Source organism: Echinops telfairi, unplaced genomic scaffold, assembly GCF_000313985.2.
Source record: "Echinops telfairi isolate 266 unplaced genomic scaffold, ASM31398v2 ScPeMD7_7469;HRSCAF=8507_0, whole genome shotgun sequence".
In the NCBI taxonomy this organism is placed as follows: domain Eukaryota; kingdom Metazoa; phylum Chordata; class Mammalia; order Afrosoricida; family Tenrecidae; genus Echinops; species Echinops telfairi.
The window spans coordinates 32,568,463-32,586,430 of record NW_022111372.1 but is presented as its reverse complement, the minus strand read 5'-3'; the positions used below and the strand labels follow the sequence as shown (position 1 = coordinate 32,586,430).

The 17,968-nt window shown below is 44.1% G+C and overlaps 1 protein-coding gene across 1 annotated transcript; it reads left to right on the top strand.

Annotated features, from left to right (window-relative positions):
* Nucleotides 1-1,491: 1,491 nt before the first annotated feature.
* LOC101652130 (beta-1,3-galactosyltransferase 5-like) lies at nucleotides 1,492-2,418 on the top strand. The gene has a single exon (XM_004697325.1). It carries the CDS (start codon nucleotides 1,492-1,494, stop codon nucleotides 2,416-2,418), a length of 927 nt encoding a protein of 308 aa, XP_004697382.1.
* Nucleotides 2,419-17,968: the final 15,550 nt, after the last annotated feature.

Genomic DNA, 17,968 nt, shown 5'->3' with positions numbered 1-17,968 from the left:
TAGATTCTTCAGGAACCAGCCACACAATGTTAGAGAGTACCAGGATGAGAAATGGATTTTAGCAAAACTATAAGTTCTTCATATTTCCTCAGAAGAATCAAATCTATACTGGTGTGTGTGTGTGTGTGTGTGTGTGTGTGTGTGTGTGTGTGTTTAATTGTTGTTAGATTCTTCAGGAACCAGCCACACAATGTTAGAGAGTACCAGGATGAGAAATGGATTTTAGCAAAACTATAAGTTCTTCATATTTCCTCAGAAGCTAGGAGGTGCTCTCCTGTCCTCCTACTCAGGATTCTCAGATATTTGCACATCCATGTCATTGTAAAAAGGTGAGCCACCTGGTGGACATTTTACAGATGAGAAGCTGAGGCAGCGTGCAGGCCTTCCAGGCTGGCTCCGAGTCCTGTCTATAAGTAGTGAAGCAGCACCCTAACCTAGACTGCGCAAGACTAAAATGTGAGACCAGTCAGAGGGGAGTGTGCAACTTGAATGACATGGATCTTTCTGTTTTTCCTTCTAGTGGTTCCTGACTAAACAGAAGCATGGTTTTGGGAAACAAGCCAAGGCCAGAGCCTGATGGTGGCCAAATCTGCCACTAACAAATCTCTGAAACAAATGTCCTCTTTGTACCTTCTAGTGGTTCATCTTCTCAGCAAAGGGTGAGTTCTTGGCTTTCTTATAATAATAACATCAATGATCTTGAATTTCCAAGAACAAAATAGAGAAGTGGGCAAAGGTGAAAGAATTAGACAGGAGATTCAAACAGTAACAAGAAAAAATAAATACCAACTATCCCTAGAGGAGAGGAGTTCTGGTGACATTAACCTAAAAGTAGGCAGTTCAAACCTACCCATTGGTTTTGTGTATGAAAAGGCTTGGCAATGTGCTTCCATGCTTACAGTTGGGAAACCCCTGTGGAGCAGTTCTTTCCTGGAACACATGGGGTCACTGTGAGCTGCAGTTGACTCAGCACCTCACAGCATCTGCTAGCAGAGACACAATTCCAAGGTAGGTGTGTAAATCAGAAATGCCTCCCACTTCCTTCTGAGAGCCGCACAAAGTGATCAATTAGAAATGGAGAAGAACTGTAAGTGGTCTAGACATTTAGAACAAGGGGCTTCTCTACCTGGACTCCATCATGAAGTCACCGAAAGACCAGGGCAGCTGGACCAATGAGGGTAATGACCGAGGGATCCAGCCCTTGTCTTCTATTACGCACAAGACATTTGAGACTCCTATAGGATAAGGCTGATGAGAGGCAGAGCCGGGACCAGGGTGCTCCTCATCTTGTACAGTGGGGAGAAGATGCTCACGCTCCTCTCTGCTCACGTTTTTGACCATAGAACTCCACTTGTATGAGCCACTGAATCCAGAGTTTCAGAAGCATCCTTCCTAAACCCTAAATCTCTTCTCCCAGCCTAGCCACTGAAAGGAGAGCCACGTGTACCCTCATGCATTTGAGCTCTAATCATGTCATTTTGTTTCTTGCAGATGGCTCACTCAAAGTTGAGATACATTTTCCTTCCCATTCTGGGGGCCCTTTGTGTGTATATTATCATGCACATCCTGATTCTTTCTAAAGGGCACTTTGTTTTCAAGGAAGATCATAGGGACTTCCTCCAGCTCCCGGAAATAGACTGCAGGCAGAACCCTCCCTTCCTTGTCCTGCTGGTGACTTCCTCACACGGAGAGGTGCCTGCTCGCATGGCCATCAGACAGACATGGGGGGGAGCAAGCGTCGTGGAAGGAAGACAGATAAAGACCTTCTTCCTCCTGGGAGCCACAGCCACACAGCGCGACATGACAGCAGTGTCTCAGGAAGGCCAGCGACATGGAGACATTATCCAGAAGGACTTTGTGGACGTCTATGCCAATTTGACCCTGAAGACCATGATGGGCATGGAGTGGGTCCACCACTTCTGCCCTCAGGCTGCCTTTGTGATGAAGACAGACTCGGACATGTTTGTGAACGTCTACTACCTGACCCAACTACTTCTAAAGAAAAACCGAACAACTAGGTTTTTCACTGGTGCCATCAAAACCAATGGCTTTCCAATTAGGGATAAGTCCAGCAAGTGGTTTGTCAGTGAAGATGAGTACCCCTGGGACAGGTACCCGCCTTTTTGCTCTGGCACGGGCTATGTGTTCTCAAGTGATGTAGCGAGCCTGGTCTATAATGTTTCTGAGAGCATCCCTTTCATTAGATTAGAAGACGTGTTTGTGGGGCTCTGCCTGGCCAAGCTGAACATCAAGCCAGAAAAACTCCACTCAGAGCAGACGTTTTTCTCATTCGGGTTACGGTTTTCAACTTGTCGCTTTAAGAATATTGTGACCTGCCACTTTATAAAGCCTCCAACATTGTTGCTTTATTGGTATGCTCTAGAGAATTCCCGGGGAGAAGAGTGCCCAGATGTCTGAGGCGGTCCTAAGGGTAAATTTGGAAAACACATTAGTCGATCCTCAAGGATTGTTGCTGTGAAAAGCTATTGGATGGTATTGCTGAGAGTCGCCAGTGGGAGAGGGAGAGGGAGAAGTCAACAGCCTACTGGATACCAGACCCAACCTAGAATCGAAGAAGAAACCAGGCCACTGATTCCCACTTGGTGATACAAGCAATGATTTATAGCATCTCTTGGGGGACCTCCATACCATCTCCTACCAACAACCACTATCTATGAGAGTTAATGGTCATCTCCCAATTTTACCGTTGGGAAAACTGGCTCCAAAAGGCACAGTGACTTGTCCAAAGCCTCCTAATCAATAGCAAGTGGAGGAGTAGGGAAAATCAAAGGTGGCTCAGGATACAGTTGGCCACCCTGACCCTGCACACTTCCCTTGAGAGAGAATGGTGATCACAAAGACTCAGAGAGAAGGTTCCCTCATCTCCAATCTCTTTCTAACCGCCTTGCCCTTCCTAACTCACCTTCTGGCATGGTTAGATTTTATGTCAACTTGTTGCAATGTGTGAAGATAGGGGTGGTGTCCAACCTGTCCATCAGGTCACAGCCTGATGATGACTCCTTGAGGGGGTGGCCTTTTAATAAGACAGATACTAAAAAGAACGGGCCGTCCTCTCTTGCCCCTGTATGCCTACCTGCTTGCCTGGATTCTGTGTCTGGCTCTTGGACAGTGGCTCACGTGGCCTGCCCGCCTTGGAAGCTCCAACACCCTGCCATGGTTTCAAACTGCTAACCTTGGATCTATGCAACTCTGCACCGACTGGCCTATGGACTCCCAGGTTCCCACTTTACCTTCTTGCTTCAACAGCTGGCAGCTACATGCATCCGAAGGGGCCCCCAGTGAGTATGAGACCCATGGCTGGGCCACATCTTGGATAGAAATTCCATTCTTCTTAATATAAAGTTCTCTCCCTGGACCTGATGGCATAGTAGTTTCGTGCTTGGTTGCTAATTGTTGCTAAAAGTCAGCAGTCTGAAAACACCAGAGCTGCTCCTGAGGAGACGATGGGCCTTCTCCTCCAGGAAAGAGTGAAACCCACAGGGACAGTTCTATGCTATCCTCCAAGAATCAGAGTAAGTTTGGTTATCGATCTGTGTATATAGCCTTTGGTTTTGTTTCTCTAGAAAACGCAGCCTAACACAATTGAGTACTGACCATTCTAGAGAAACAAATTGAAAGGATGGAAAGAGGAGGCCTGTCTGATGTCCACCTCAGGGCAATTGGGTGGAGTTGGATTTACCTTCTTGCTGTGTGTAGCCAGAGAAGGTCAGACAATGCTTACATGTGGTCTGTTTGGTTGGTCTCTGGCGCAGGATCTCTGGCTCTGGCTCCAGTCTCATGGTAGCATGGGGCTCTGTGAGAGAAAGAATGGGCATGGGGAGTGAACTTTTTAGTTCCTGCATGGTTTAAAGTGCAGTGTAGGAGGGCGGGGGTGGGTGGGGGGGAGCACATTTGCAGTCCCCCATGATAAAAGCCAATAAGCTTAAACAAGATGGCTAATGGAAGGCAGGGCTTGCTGGTGTCACCCTGCCAGCAGCCCAGGGCCATGTGCATATAAATAGAATCACCCAAGAGAACTTCGAACTTGAGTGTTTTCAACAGAATTGTGTTTAGGATCTGGCTTACAAGAATTACATTAATTTCTCCTACCTACTGTTATAAACATTATGTTTGATTAGAAATGTATGTTGGAAATTATGATTAGAGAGAGCTAGTAAGTTCACTGTCTTCAGCCTTTATAATTAGATTTGCTAAAAGGGGAGGAAGGAATTGCCCTGTAGAAATGGTGCTTTTTAAAAAATCATTTTATTAGGGGCTTATACAACTCATCACAATCCATACATTCATCAATTGTGTAAAGCACAGCTGCACATTCATTGCCCGCATCATTCTCAAAACATCGGCTCTCCACCCAAGCCCCTGGCATCAGCTCCTCATTTTCCCCTCCCTCCCCACTTCCCCTTCCCTCATGAACCCTAGATAATTTATAAATTAATGTTTTGTCATATCATGCACTGTCCGACGTCTCCCTTCACCCATTTTTCTGTTGTACATCCTCCAGGGAGGAGGTTATATGTAGACCCTTGTAATCTGTTCCCCGTTTCCAACCCACCCTCCCGCTACCCTCCTGGTGTCACTAATCTCACCACTGGTCCTGAAGGGATCATTATCCTTAGATTCCTGTGTTTCTAATTCCTATCTGTACCAGTGTACATCCTCTGGTCTAACCAGATTTGTGAGGTAGAATTGGGATCATGATAGTGGGGGGAGGGGGCAAGGAAGCATTTAGGAACTAGAGGAAAGTTGTATGTTTCATCGTTGCTACACTGCACCCTGACTGGCTCGTCTCCTACCAGCGACCCTTCCATAAAGGGATGTCCAGTTGCCTACAGATGGGCTTTGAGTCTCCACCCTGCACTCCCCCTCATTCACAATGATATGATTTTTTGTTCTGATGATGCCTGATACCTGATCCCTTCAACACCTTGTGATCACACAGGCTGGTGTGCTTCTTCCATGTGGGCTTTGTTGCTTCTGAGCTAGATGGTCACTTGTTTACCTTCAAGCCTTTAAGACCCAGATGCTATCTCTTTTGATAGCCAGGCACCATCAGCTTTCTTCACCACATTTGCTTATGCACCCATTTGTCTTCAGCGATCATATCAGGGAGGTGAGCACACAATGATATGATTTTTTGTTCTTTGATACCTGATAACTGATCCCTTTGGCCCCTCATGATCATGCAGGCTGATGTGCTTGTTCCATGTGGGCTTTGTTGCTTCTGAGATGGCTTTTTTCAAAAAGCTTTGTACAATAAGGGACTTAGATGGAAAGCTGAGCCCACCCATATTCTTGATGATCGGTGTATTTCCATTATAAAAGTCATGTACCCCTACTTAGAACTGCTGAGATACTGATGAGGAAAAAAAATGACGAGTTTGCCTTTTTTTTATTGGAATGAATGCAAGAAGTTGCCCATGGACACCTGTGAGTAACTGTCAGTGGGATTCCTTGAAGTGGCATCCTGCTGTGTATAAAATGAGCCCTCTGAGAAGCCGCAGGAGGGATCTCATTACCAGCAAGAGCCAGGAGTTAAGCACTTGCCCCGGACTCCAGATCCCTACACAGTGATCCTCCAGGATCCAGATGACAGCTACAGGATCAGAGGGGCAGCAGCAGAACCAGGAGCCCGAGCATGGGACGGAGCGATGATGGACTCTTTCCCAACCCAGGAAGCAAGTCAAGATGAGTGCTTTGGGGCAGGAGGCTGGCTTGTGGAGTAGGACGCCTTTGGACACTTAATGGAGACACTGGACTTGCTGACCCATGGAAGTGGAGCTGGGTGCCTTTGGACTAAGGCTTACTGAAGTGGGTTACCTCTGGGCACTTAATTCAGGGAGCTGAATTTGCTGATCTGAAGAGCTTAACCTGAATGCCTTTGGGTTGAGGATTATAGCAGAGTGTGTCTCTTTGGGACATTTATTAGCAAGCCTTGACAGAACTTTGTAATATGTCCTGATAAGCATTTCTCACTGGCATTACAATTTGTTAACTTCCTTAATAAACCCTTTAATCATGAATTTCATTTGTGTGTTTACTGTAGTCATTGCTATAGATATTAGAAACTAGAAGTAAATTATAGAACATTAAGTCAGTCAGCATAATAGACTCACTAGAGCACCACCTGGATTCACTTCGAGTGGAAGTGGGGGAAATGCAGAAATGAAACAGGTTTAGTCCAGCTAGACCAGAGGATGTACACTGGTACAGATAGGAACTGGAAACACAGGGAATCCAGGACAGATGATCCCTTCAGGGTCAGTGGAAAGAGTGGTGATACCTGGAGGGTGGAGGGAAGATGGGGTAGAAAGGGGGAACCGATTACAAGAATCTACATATAATTTCCTCCCTGGGGGACAGACAGCAGAAAAGTGGGTGAAGGAAGACATCGGACAGTGTAAGATATGACAAAAATAATAATAATTTATAAATTATCAATTATTATTTATAATAATTATAAATTATTATGAGGGCAGGGAGGGGCGGGGAAGGAGGGGAAAAATAAGGAGCTGATACCAAGGACTCAAGTAGAAAGCAAATGTTTTGAGAATGATGATGGCAAAAAATGTCAAATGTGCTTGACACGATGGATGTATGGATTGTGATGAGTTGTACAAGCCCCCAATAAAATGATTTAAAAAAGAAAGAAAGAAACAGCTTTAGTCTGGCCACTGATACCTATCAATCTAGTCTACAGAGACTAGAAAAGAGAGACAAAGAGTGAGTAGCTAGTCTGGAGTTTAAAGAGTTGTGCAAAACCTGAGCTTATGGGATATCCTAGTCCAAGGAAGGTTGGTTTGAGGAGAATATTTGAAGGCACAAGATGGCCCCTGAAGTGGAGCGAAGTGTGTGCAAACTCCTGAACTCGTTGCTGGCACCCATTACCCTAACTTGGAATGGCTAGGACTGAGTTGACAAGAACCAAACCAGATGAACTGAAATATGCTTCATCCTGCGAGCTGGTGACATTGCTTGCAGACTTGCTGGTTGGCCTGCTCTAGATTTGACTTTGGTCTTCAATGCAGATATTCAGAGATACAACTGCAACGAAAATCCATTACATCAAAGAATATGCTTGTCTCCTCTGAGCACTGGTTGAGAGGAATGGGCAATTTAGAAAATGGATATTCAAAATCAGGGGAGATAAAGGCATGAAGTAGCTGGCTTATAAACTTTCCTCAGCCTATTTGGCCTCAAATAAGTGATACAAAGGGGGGACCACATCAAACCATTTCCCTGTTCCTAAATGCAAGCATCTAGTAATTAATATAAGCCATTCCCCTAAGGACCTGTTTAACCTGGAAAACTCTGTGTCCATTAGAGTAAATCCCCTTAATTGGTCTAGATCCTAATTGATCTGGGAAAGAGAGCGTGGGGAGAAGATGTCGATAGGATTGTTGGATTAAAGTGCAAGTGATTGTTAACAGAATTGAAATTTTAGGCATCAAATATTTTTGCTTTGTTCACTTATAGCATATAAGATGTAAATGGAGCTGGTGCATTTTTTGGTTATATGAATCTTAGTTGAATCCCTTTGGGCACAGTCATGGTTGTATTATTGTCTCTGTTTAAACATCATGTAAAGTTAAGAGTTATGTACAGGTGCAAGGTTAACAGGGGGTAGACTTTAATGGTTAGAGCTTATGTCAACTTGTTGCACCTAGGTAAAGGTAGGAGTGCAGTCCAACTCACCAATCAGGTCACAGCCTGATGATGCCTCCTTCGGGATGAAGAACAGGCCTTCCTCCCTTGCACCTGGATGTATGCCTTCCTGCTGGCCTGGATTCTGTGTCTGGCTCTAGGACAGTAGCCCGTGGGCCTGCTGACCCTGGGAGCTGTAGCACCCTGACATGCTCCTGCTGACCTTCTATCCACCAACTGCAACCACTGGCCTGCAGGCTCTCAGATTCCAACTTTGTCTTCACCCCCCTGCTTCATCAGCCAGCAGGTGTTGAGGCCTCCAGTTAGCATCAGACCCATCAACCTGAAGTGGACTGAGCTGAGCTGCTTCCTTGATATAATTACATTTCTTGATATAAAGTGTTTATATGTATGTTTGTATATATTTTATGTGTGGGGGGGCTTTTTTAGGAGATATTCATGTATGTGTATATGTGTGTGTGTGTGTGTGTGTGTATATATGTATATATATATATATATATATATATCCTGCTTTGTTTCTCTAGGAAAATACATATCCTGGTGTGTGTTATAATATTATATATATATATATAAATTCTTCAGGATGCATACACATGCATATACATATACTTGGTGCTTTATTTTTATTATTAGAATGCACAAACTAATGCTAGCACCTTTCATGCTCTGAGATGGGTCTGGCTGGGCTCTGAGTCTGTGTGAGCATCTTAGCACTCTCCATTTTCCAAAGCCACACCCCAGAAGATCAGTGTAGTGGTTACAGCTCCCCTCATCAGCAATACCCTGCCCCAGACAGAAATTGATCTATATACATGGGGCTCCGAAAACCCTGCTGCCCAGCTGGTGTCAAACTCCTCACTACACTACTCACTCAAGCAGGAAGTAGTGTAGTTACAGAAATTCCAAACACAGCAGAGTCTAATAGATTTGACTTGGGTAATATACAATAAGATGATAATTTGACAACAAAAAAAAAAGAGAGAGAAAATGGAAAGACACTAGGGGGCATGCTAGGGTTAAAGGTAACAGGGTTTAATACTGTTGTATCCACAATCCTGGAAGCGCACAGGCTGAATGAGCGAGGGAAGAAGAGAGGAAGTATGCCCGCAAACATACATAGGTTGACAGAGGATATTTGTAGATGAGTACTAAGCTTTGCTGCAAATCTACGCAAGCATGTGGTGGAGCACACAGGCCTGAAAGTTAGAACACATCTTAGACATAGCCAACCACTTTGAGATATTGGTGACGGTGTCTGGGGACTCAGGACAATAGTCTCAGGAGAGACCAAGGCCAACTCTCATAACAGCCCCAAAGGAAAATGGTCTGTGTTCTACTTTGGTGAGTAGACATCCGAAACCAAACACGTTGCCATCGAGTCTACTGCAATTCGTAGCGACCCTATAGGACAGGGTAGAACTGCCCCCGTGGGTTTCCAAGACTTAATTATTATTCTTTTTTTTTTTTAATTATTTTATTGGAGCCTTTACAGTTCTTATCACAATCCATGCATACATCCATTGTGTCAAGCACATTTGTAAATATGTTAGCATCATCATTCTCAAAACATTTTCTTTCTACTTGAGCCCTTCATATCAGCTCATTTCCCCCACCCTCCCTCATTCATGAACCCTTGATAATTCATAATTTTTTAATGTCTTACACCAACCGCTGTCTCCCCCTCGCCCTCTCTTCTACTGTATGACCCCCTGGGAGGGGGTTATATGCAGATCATTGTTATTATTCCCCCCTTTCTCCCCCTCACCTTCCCCTTACCCTCCTGGTATTGCCACTGTCATTATTGGTCCTGAGAGGCTTATGTGTCCTGGATTCCCTGTGTTGCAAGCTCTTATCTGTACCAGTATACATGCTCTGTTCTAGCAGGATTTGTAAGGTATAATTGGGGTCTTGATAGTGGGAGGGGTGGGGGAGCAGTAAAGAACAAGAGAAAGTTGTATATTTCATCAGTGCTATACTGCACGCTGACTTGCTTGTCTCTTCCTTGTGACCCTTCTGTAAGGGGTTGTCCAATTGTCTACAGATGGGCTTTGAACATCCACTCTGCCCTCCTCCTCATTCACAATGATATGATTTTTTGTTCTGAGTTTTTGATGCCTGATACCTGATCCCATCGACACCTCATGATCACACAGGCTGGTGTGCTTCTTCCATGTGGACTTTGTTTGCTTCTCAGCTAGATGGCCACTTGTTTATCTTCAAGTGTTTAAGACCCCAGATGCTATATCTTTTGATGGCCAAGCACCATCAGCTTTCTTCATCACATTTGCTTATACATCCATTTTGTCAGGAAGGTGAGCATAACAGAATGTCAGGTTATTAGAACAAAGTGTTCTTGTGTCAAGGGAGTCCAAGACTTAATGCTTTATGGAGGAGTAGAAAGCCTCATCTTTCTCTCTTGGACCAGCTTTGAACTGCTGACCTTGTGGTTAACAGACCAACATATAACCCACTACAAGTAGATACTAGGATCTTTAAAGCTTGTGAGTGACTATCTAGAGGTTAACTATTGGTCTACCTCCATCTGGAAGAAAGAAAAGTGATGAAAATCAAAGACACGTGGAAATAATTAGCCCACTGCATCAATGGACCGCGTGAACATCCGTCTCCATAACACTGAGAGTGAATGAGAGGATGCCTGGCTACCACTACCAACAGCTTTGAGTGTGATTGCATTAGAAGTTGCTGAGTAGAGTGGGAGAAAAATATGGAATGAAACTCAAAATCATAGAAATGATGAGGCTCTCTGGTCAGATAGAGGCTGGTGAAATCCCTGACTAAAGAAAATTCGTAGTCACCCTTCAAACCTGAAGCTGAGCTCAAAACCATGACTTGGTTTTTAGCTAAAAAATAGGTCCATTAGGGGGATATTAGCACCAGAGGGATATGCACCTCTTAGAATAATCAGTACAAAGGATTAGAAGGATTAGAAAGGAGGAGGCATGGAAAGAGAAAACACAGGAGGAAGTAGGATAAGGGATGGATCATGAGATGAGATGAGAGGGACATGAGATGGATCAAGGAGCACATGAATTGTTGGATGTAAAACTGATGATCTGCTCTAACTGGTTTCCAATTGTCATGGAATTTCTCACGGTGTAATTGAACAGCGTCTGTGCAGTTGTGGTTGCACATTGGGCTGCTCTGAATGCCCCAGGCCTACATCCCCTTACGGAAGGTCGCGGGCAGGAGACGAGCCAGACAGGGTGCAGTGTAGCAACGATGAAACATACAATTTTCCTCTAGTTCTTAACTGTATCCTCCAAGCACCAACAATCATGATACAAATTCGCCCCTGCAAATCCGGATAGACTAGAGGATGTACACTTGTACAGATAGCAACTGGAAACACAGGGAATCCAGGACAGATGAACCCTTCAGGACCAGTAGTGAGAGTGGTGATACCGGGAGGGTGGAGAGAGGGTGGGGGAGAAAGGGGCAACAGGTTACAAGGATCTACATATAACCTCTTCCCTGGGGGACAGACAGCAGAGAAGTGGGTGAAGGGAAACGTTGAACAGTGTAAGATATGACAAAATAACAATAACATGAATTATCAAGGGTTTATGGCAGAAGGGGAGCAGAGAGGGAGGGAAACTGAGGAGCTGATACCAGGGTCTCAAATAGAAAGGAAATGTTTTGAGAACGATGAGGGAAACAAATGTAGAAATGTGCTTGACACAATGGATGGATGTGTGGATTGTGATAAGAGTTATATGAGCCCCAAATAAAATGATTTAATAAAAAAAAGAAAATGCAGTGAATATGATGATGGCAGCATATGCACAAATGTGCTTGACATAATGGATGATTGTATGGATTAAGATAAGAGATGTAAGAGCCCCCAATAAAAGTATTTAATTTAAAAAAAAGAATGCCCCAGTCCTGGGACTGAGATGGTCAGCCCTCGGTTCCAGGGAAACCCATGTGGGCTCCACTTACATATACGAATGTGTATATGAAGGAGAAACACCGGCCAAGGGCCACTGTTCTCAGGGCTCTGAGAAAAGCAGTGATAATGATGTCATGCAGACCAGAAAACGGAGGGCCTCTGCAGCTGCGGAGAGCAGGGGAGCTTCGGGAGTTCCCAGACCCGGGGCATGAGGCACAGGTGGGCGATGGGGTTCCAGAATCGAGCTGGACGGCCAGCCAGATGCCAGCTGTCTGCTCCCTGGGACTGTGCAAACCCTGGGGGTTCCTTCCTCTTGCTGTGTTTCTCTCTGTCCTTGTTCTCCTGTCCCTCCCTCTCTCTTTCCACTTGTCCTCTTCCCTCCCTCCTTCTCTGCTCCCAGAGCCCTGCAGCTCCTAGGCTTCTATCTCTTCCTTAGGAGACTGGAAAGACTACCGACTGGCTTGGATCTCAGCTCAACATTCTGGAAGACAGATGCCGATAGGTCCCCCTTGATCAGGTGTCCTCACAGATAGCTGCTGTTGTGGCCACAAGAACAACACCGCCAAGTACAGAAATGGTTGTCAGGCCTCCTCTGTGGCTAGGAAGGATGGTTTCACAGGAAGCAGGTGAGGGCCATGAGATCCCTCGAACCACACATTCCAGAAGCTGGGAACTCATGCTCAGACCCAGCCCTCACTAGCCCATGGCAGGGTATCTATCCAACGTTCATTAAAGGAGCACTCACCAGGGCCCTTAGTGTGTATCCTTCCTCTTTCGACACCTCGTGATCACACAGGCTGATCTGTTCTTTCATGTGGACTTTGTTGCCCCTGAGCTAGATGGCCGCTTGTTTACCTTCAAGCCTTTAAGACCCCAGATGCTATATCTTTTGATAGCCGGGCACCATCAGATTTCTTCACCACATTTGCCAATTCACTGCTTTGCCTTCAGCGCTTGTGTTGGGAAGGGGAGCATCATAGCATGCCAATTTAATAGAAGAAAGTATTCTTGCATTGAGGGAGTACTTGAGTGGAAGCCCAATGTCCTTCTGCTACCTTAATACTAAACCTATAGATATAGGCACATAGATCTATTTCCCCATACTCATATATAAATATATTGCATATGTACATGTCTTTATCTAGACCTCTAAAAATGCCCTTTGCCTCCCAGCTCTTTCCTCTATTTCCCTTGACGTTCCTCCTGTCCCAGTATCATGCTCAGTCCCCACCAGGGTTTCAGCAATTCCTCTTTGTTACATTACCCTTGATCATGCCCTACCAGGCCTCCCACACCCACCTCACCACCAATTTGGATCACTTGTTGGTCCCTTGTCCCTGGGTTTATTAACACCACTTCCTTTCCCCCCACCTCCCCCTCTCCCATGTCCCCCCCGGAACTGTCGGTCCCATTGTTTTCTCCTCCAGATTGTTCATCCAGCCTATCTTATTTAGACAGACCTGCGGAGATAATAACATACACAAAAACAAGACAGAGCAAAACCAAGCAACAATGTACAACAAAACAGCAACAAACCACTGACAAAGAACAAATTAAAACACAACAAGAAAGAAAAGCTTGTAGTTAGTTCAAGGATTGCTGGCCTTTAAGAGTGTTTTCCAGTCTAGTCTGTTGAGGCACCATGCCCTGGCCCCAAAGTCTGCCTTCAGCATTCCCTGGGGACCTTGCTGCTCCATTCCCTTGCTGTTCCGCTGCACTCCCCCAGTGCTTTGCCTCCGGGTGGTGGTATCAGATCGGGTGCAATTCCCACACTGTGTCTCTGGTGCTGTCCCCCGCAGGGCCATGGGTCAGTGAGGGGCATCATGTCTCATAGTGGGGCTGGCCATGTGGTCCTCGCTGTGGACTGGCTGCTCTAATTGGGGCTTTCTTTTTTATGGAGATTTTTATCCGTTTTACTCTGTTATTGTTTTTAGTTTAGTTTAGTTTTTGTTTTGTTTTTCTGTATATGAAATCCAGAAGAGGTAAACCTATGGAGACAGTAACTGGATTAATGGTTCCTTGAGGGTGTGGCCAGGGAAGTGGGGGAATGAAGAGCTAATAATGATGAGTACAAGAATGAAGAAAATATTCTAAAATTGATTTGGTGGTGATTGTACAACTCTTCTTGATGTGATTGAACTACTGAGTTGTATGATTTGTGAATTATATGCGAAAAACACTGTTTTTTTAAATGATCCTATGGGGCAGAGGAGGACTGCTCCATAGGACACCCACGCTGTTCATTTTTAGGGAAAGAGACTGCCATATATTTCTCCCATGGAGCAGCTGGAGCAGCTGCCTACCTCTCAGCAAATGTAGAGACTCTAAAATATATTAGTGGTTACGAAGGTTGGAAGGACTCAGGAGAGAGGAGTCATTGCTTCAGTACACTGTTTCTGCCAAGATAGATGAAAAAAATTAGAAATGAATAGTGTTAATGGTTGAAGGTGATGATAAATTAATAGAATAATAATTATTATGTCACCAAAGTATGCATATAAGAATATTGGGGTTTAAAATGAATTTTTATCTATATAAATATCTCGTCAATTCTGATGCATAACGACCCTATAAGACAGGGTAGAAATACCCCAGGGGTTTCAAGACGGTACCTCTTTCCAGGAGTAGAAAGCTTCATCCAGCGCTTTTGAACTGCTCATCTAGTGGTTAGCAGCTCAACCTGTAAGCCACTACACCAGAAATATATATAAAACACTTGAAAACATTCATGAGAAAAAATCCAATTTCTTTTTTCCCCCCTTCAATTGATGCCATTCAGGACATTTTTTTTTTCAACTGGAAAACAATATACCACAGAAACTCTATGGTAGGTCTCAGGATAAAGTATTATTTATAATAAAGGACACAATAGTTTGTCTATGGCAATATGATTCATATGAAGAATGTAAAAACAAATGCAAGTAATTCCATTTTTGCACAAACTTTTCAAAGCCCTTATGTATGTAGATGTCTGTGTGCACATAAATATGTGTATACTTACCACAAGACAAAAAAATGTAACTTATTTTCAAAGTTAGTTGTAGTTATCAGGGATTGGAGGAGAAAGAAGAAACAGTTCTTGCATAAGGGTTACCGAATTTGTTTGGGCAGTTTAATGTTTTGGAAATGGAGAATAAGGATCACTGCACAGTATGATGAAAATAACTAATATCACTAAATTGTATGATTAAAAAGATTAAAAGGGAATTTTGTCTTATATATAATTTACCACAATAACAAAGCTACATTCAACTCCAATACTAAAAGACAAATGTCTAGCTGACTCTACTTTTTATTTTTCAGTAGTTCAAATTTCAGACATGGAAACAGAGCCTTTGAATCCCCAATGTGCCTGATCCCCCACTTATTAGGCCTGTAATGTTAAGCAAGTTACCTAATTCCTCTGAAATTTCCATCTAAAATAACAAAATAATCACTGCCTGTACACAACTGACTACCATCCATCTGTCCATTATTCATACTGTGGTGGATTGCATGTTGGTGTGATACTGGATGCTGTGCCACAAGGTCACCCAGAGTGAACAGCAACAAGGTCACCCAGGGTGGACAGGTTTCAGTGGAATTTCCAGACTAAGACTGACTAGGAAGAAAGGTCTGGTGGTCTACTTTCAAAATCTAGCCAGTGAAAACCCTTTGGATCACAACAGAATATTAGTCAATACAGTGCCAGAAGATGACTCCTCTAGGCTGGAAGATACTCAAACTACACCATGGCCACAACATTCAGAGGAATTGTCTTGAGATGGCACAGGATTGGGCACCATTTCATACTTTTGTACATGGAATTGCCCTGAGCCGGTGCCAACCAAACAGCAGCTAACAGCAACACTCCTTTCCATTGTAATTGCCAAATGGTAGAGTCAGTTTACTTTACTTAGCACAGTGTCTGGCTTATAGCTAGATCTCTCAAAGTATCCAGGACTCAATTTCCAAGATTCAGGTGGCCAAAGGATACGGTATTTATTATTTTTATATGCTTATTATTCTTAATTTTATTTTTTCCCCAAGCACTTCCCTATATACTCCTAGCAGAATCTTCAGCTTTGATCATTGAGAGCCAACCTATTTACATAGTCAATAGATAGCACTTGAGGACTAGGATGCACCTGCTCCAAGCCATGGGATGTTCATGCCTGTTATGAAAGCTGGACTATGGAAAAAGATGACCAGAGAAGGACTGATGTATCTGAATTGGGGTGTGGGCAAAGCATTGAAAGAACTATGGACTACAAGAACAAATAAATCGATCTTACAGGGAGTACAGTTAGAATGTTCCTTAGAAGCAAGGATGGTGAGACTTTGTCTTCAGCACCTTTGACATGTTATCAAGAGAGACCTGTCCCTAGAGAAGGACATCATGCTTGGTAAAGTAGAAGGTCAGCAAAGAAGAAGACCCTTAACAGGATAAATAGACACAGTGGCTGCAACAATGGGCTCAAAACATAACAAGTGTGCTGGTGGCTCATTATATTGTACTTAAGGTCACAGTGAGTCAAAACTGACACAATGACACTTAACAACAACATCTCTGGGTAAACTCAGTCAAACCAAAGCCCACTGCCCACAAGTCAATTCCAGCTGACAGTACCCCAGAGGACAGAGAATAACTGCTCCCATGGGACCCTCACATCTGTATATCTTTCCAGAAGCAGACTGACACATTTTTTTTCTCCACCCAAGCAACTGGTGGATTCAAACTACCTATCTCTGGGACACAGCTGAGTGCTTTAACCACTGAGCCATGAGGGTTCTTCAGATGCAGTCAACTAGGGGTTAATTCTTTCCTTCTGTGTCCTCAGGTGGCATTCAATTTCCATGATCATAGATAGCATCTTGGCATGAGCGGGAGTCTGCTGCTCGGTGTCATCTACCCCTGCTGGCATCTGCTGAGACACATGATGCTTTCTCTGGTCTTGGCCATCACCAGGAGATGTCTGCATGCCACCTGGTGTCTGATGCTTTGGACGGTGTCCCCAAGGCACATTTGCCAAGTAAGAGACAGTGTCAGATTATGCAATAAACAAGGTAATCATGCGCTTATTAAGAACCTGTACTCAACAGTTTTGCATCTTTTCATCATATCAAAGATTCTGCTTCTAGGTATGGCTGGTATCTGTCTCTCCCAACCCCAAAGCACCATTTTACAAAATCAAAGAGCCTCCTTTCAAATCTACAATTCCTGATGGAGACAGTGACAGTTGGCACAGGCTTCGTTGTGCTATATGTGCAGGAAAACTCTTGGGAAAGCGTTCATTACAGCACCACTGGGGCTGTGTTTACTTTGTTTATTGGATAATCTATACCTGGCAAGATACTTCCCTTTCAAGCCAATCCTGTGTTTGAGTCTGAGCTCTGCTGTTTATCAACCAAGATTTTGGTGACACTTATTAGTTTCTTATTTTTAGATTCTTCATTGGTAAAGAGAGTGAGTTCCTTTTTGCTATAAATTGTATTGGGTCCTCAAAAAAACCCATTTTTAATTGACTTTGGGTCAAATATATCATCAGGGAAATGCTATAAATTCAACCTGGATTCTGAAGACGGCATGGAATTAGAGATACAATTACTGGACCTTTGCCAAAGGGAAAAATTTCCAGAAAACCGCTTACTTGTGTGTATTGACTGTGCAAAGGCATTTGGCTATGTGGGTCCTAACAAATTATGGATAATATTGTGAAGACTGAGCACACTTCATTGTGCTCATGCAGAACCTGTTCATAGACCAATAGGGAGTTATTGGAACAGAACAACGGGACACTGTTTGGTCTAAATTCAGAAAAGGTGTGTATAGTTTTACCATATTTGTTCAATCAATATGCTGATCAAATTCTCTGAGAAGCTGGACTATATGAAAAAGAAATGATATCAAGATTGGAGGAAGACAATGTTAGGTAGTGAGCAACAGGGACCAGGGGTTTATCCCTCTCCATGCCTGAAGACCCACCGACAGGAGGTTGGAAGAAAATCAGGCGAATCCTTAGCCATCCATAAAGACTACTTGGCATACGACAATTCAAGCCTGAGCCAGGTGAGTGGGACACCTAGGTGGCCCAAACTAGGCCCAGGTGGGCTTAATTCAGCCAATGGGGTCAACTAATGCCTTTGACTATGCCTCCCAGACATAGGCCTCAAATACCTGGACCCCGAGACCGCCACTGCTTTTTCATCTTCTTCACCCTTCGGCTCCTGTCTTATGCCTGCTGGGCTGTGTTGCGGTCTCTTTGGCCTCAGGCTACCGCGTGTGGGTGTGCAGTCCCATGAGGTTGCCCATGTTCAGTGACTGCAAAACCTGAAACTTCTTCTGTCCTTTATAAAAACCCATTTGGATCACAAACCAGTCTTTGGCGTGAATTC

What these genes read in the sequence shown, in the direction of transcription:
- LOC101652130 (XM_004697325.1), top strand. Translation starts at nt 1,492, where the DNA reads ATGGCTCACTCAAAGTTGAGATACATTTTCCTTCCCATTCTGGGGGCC.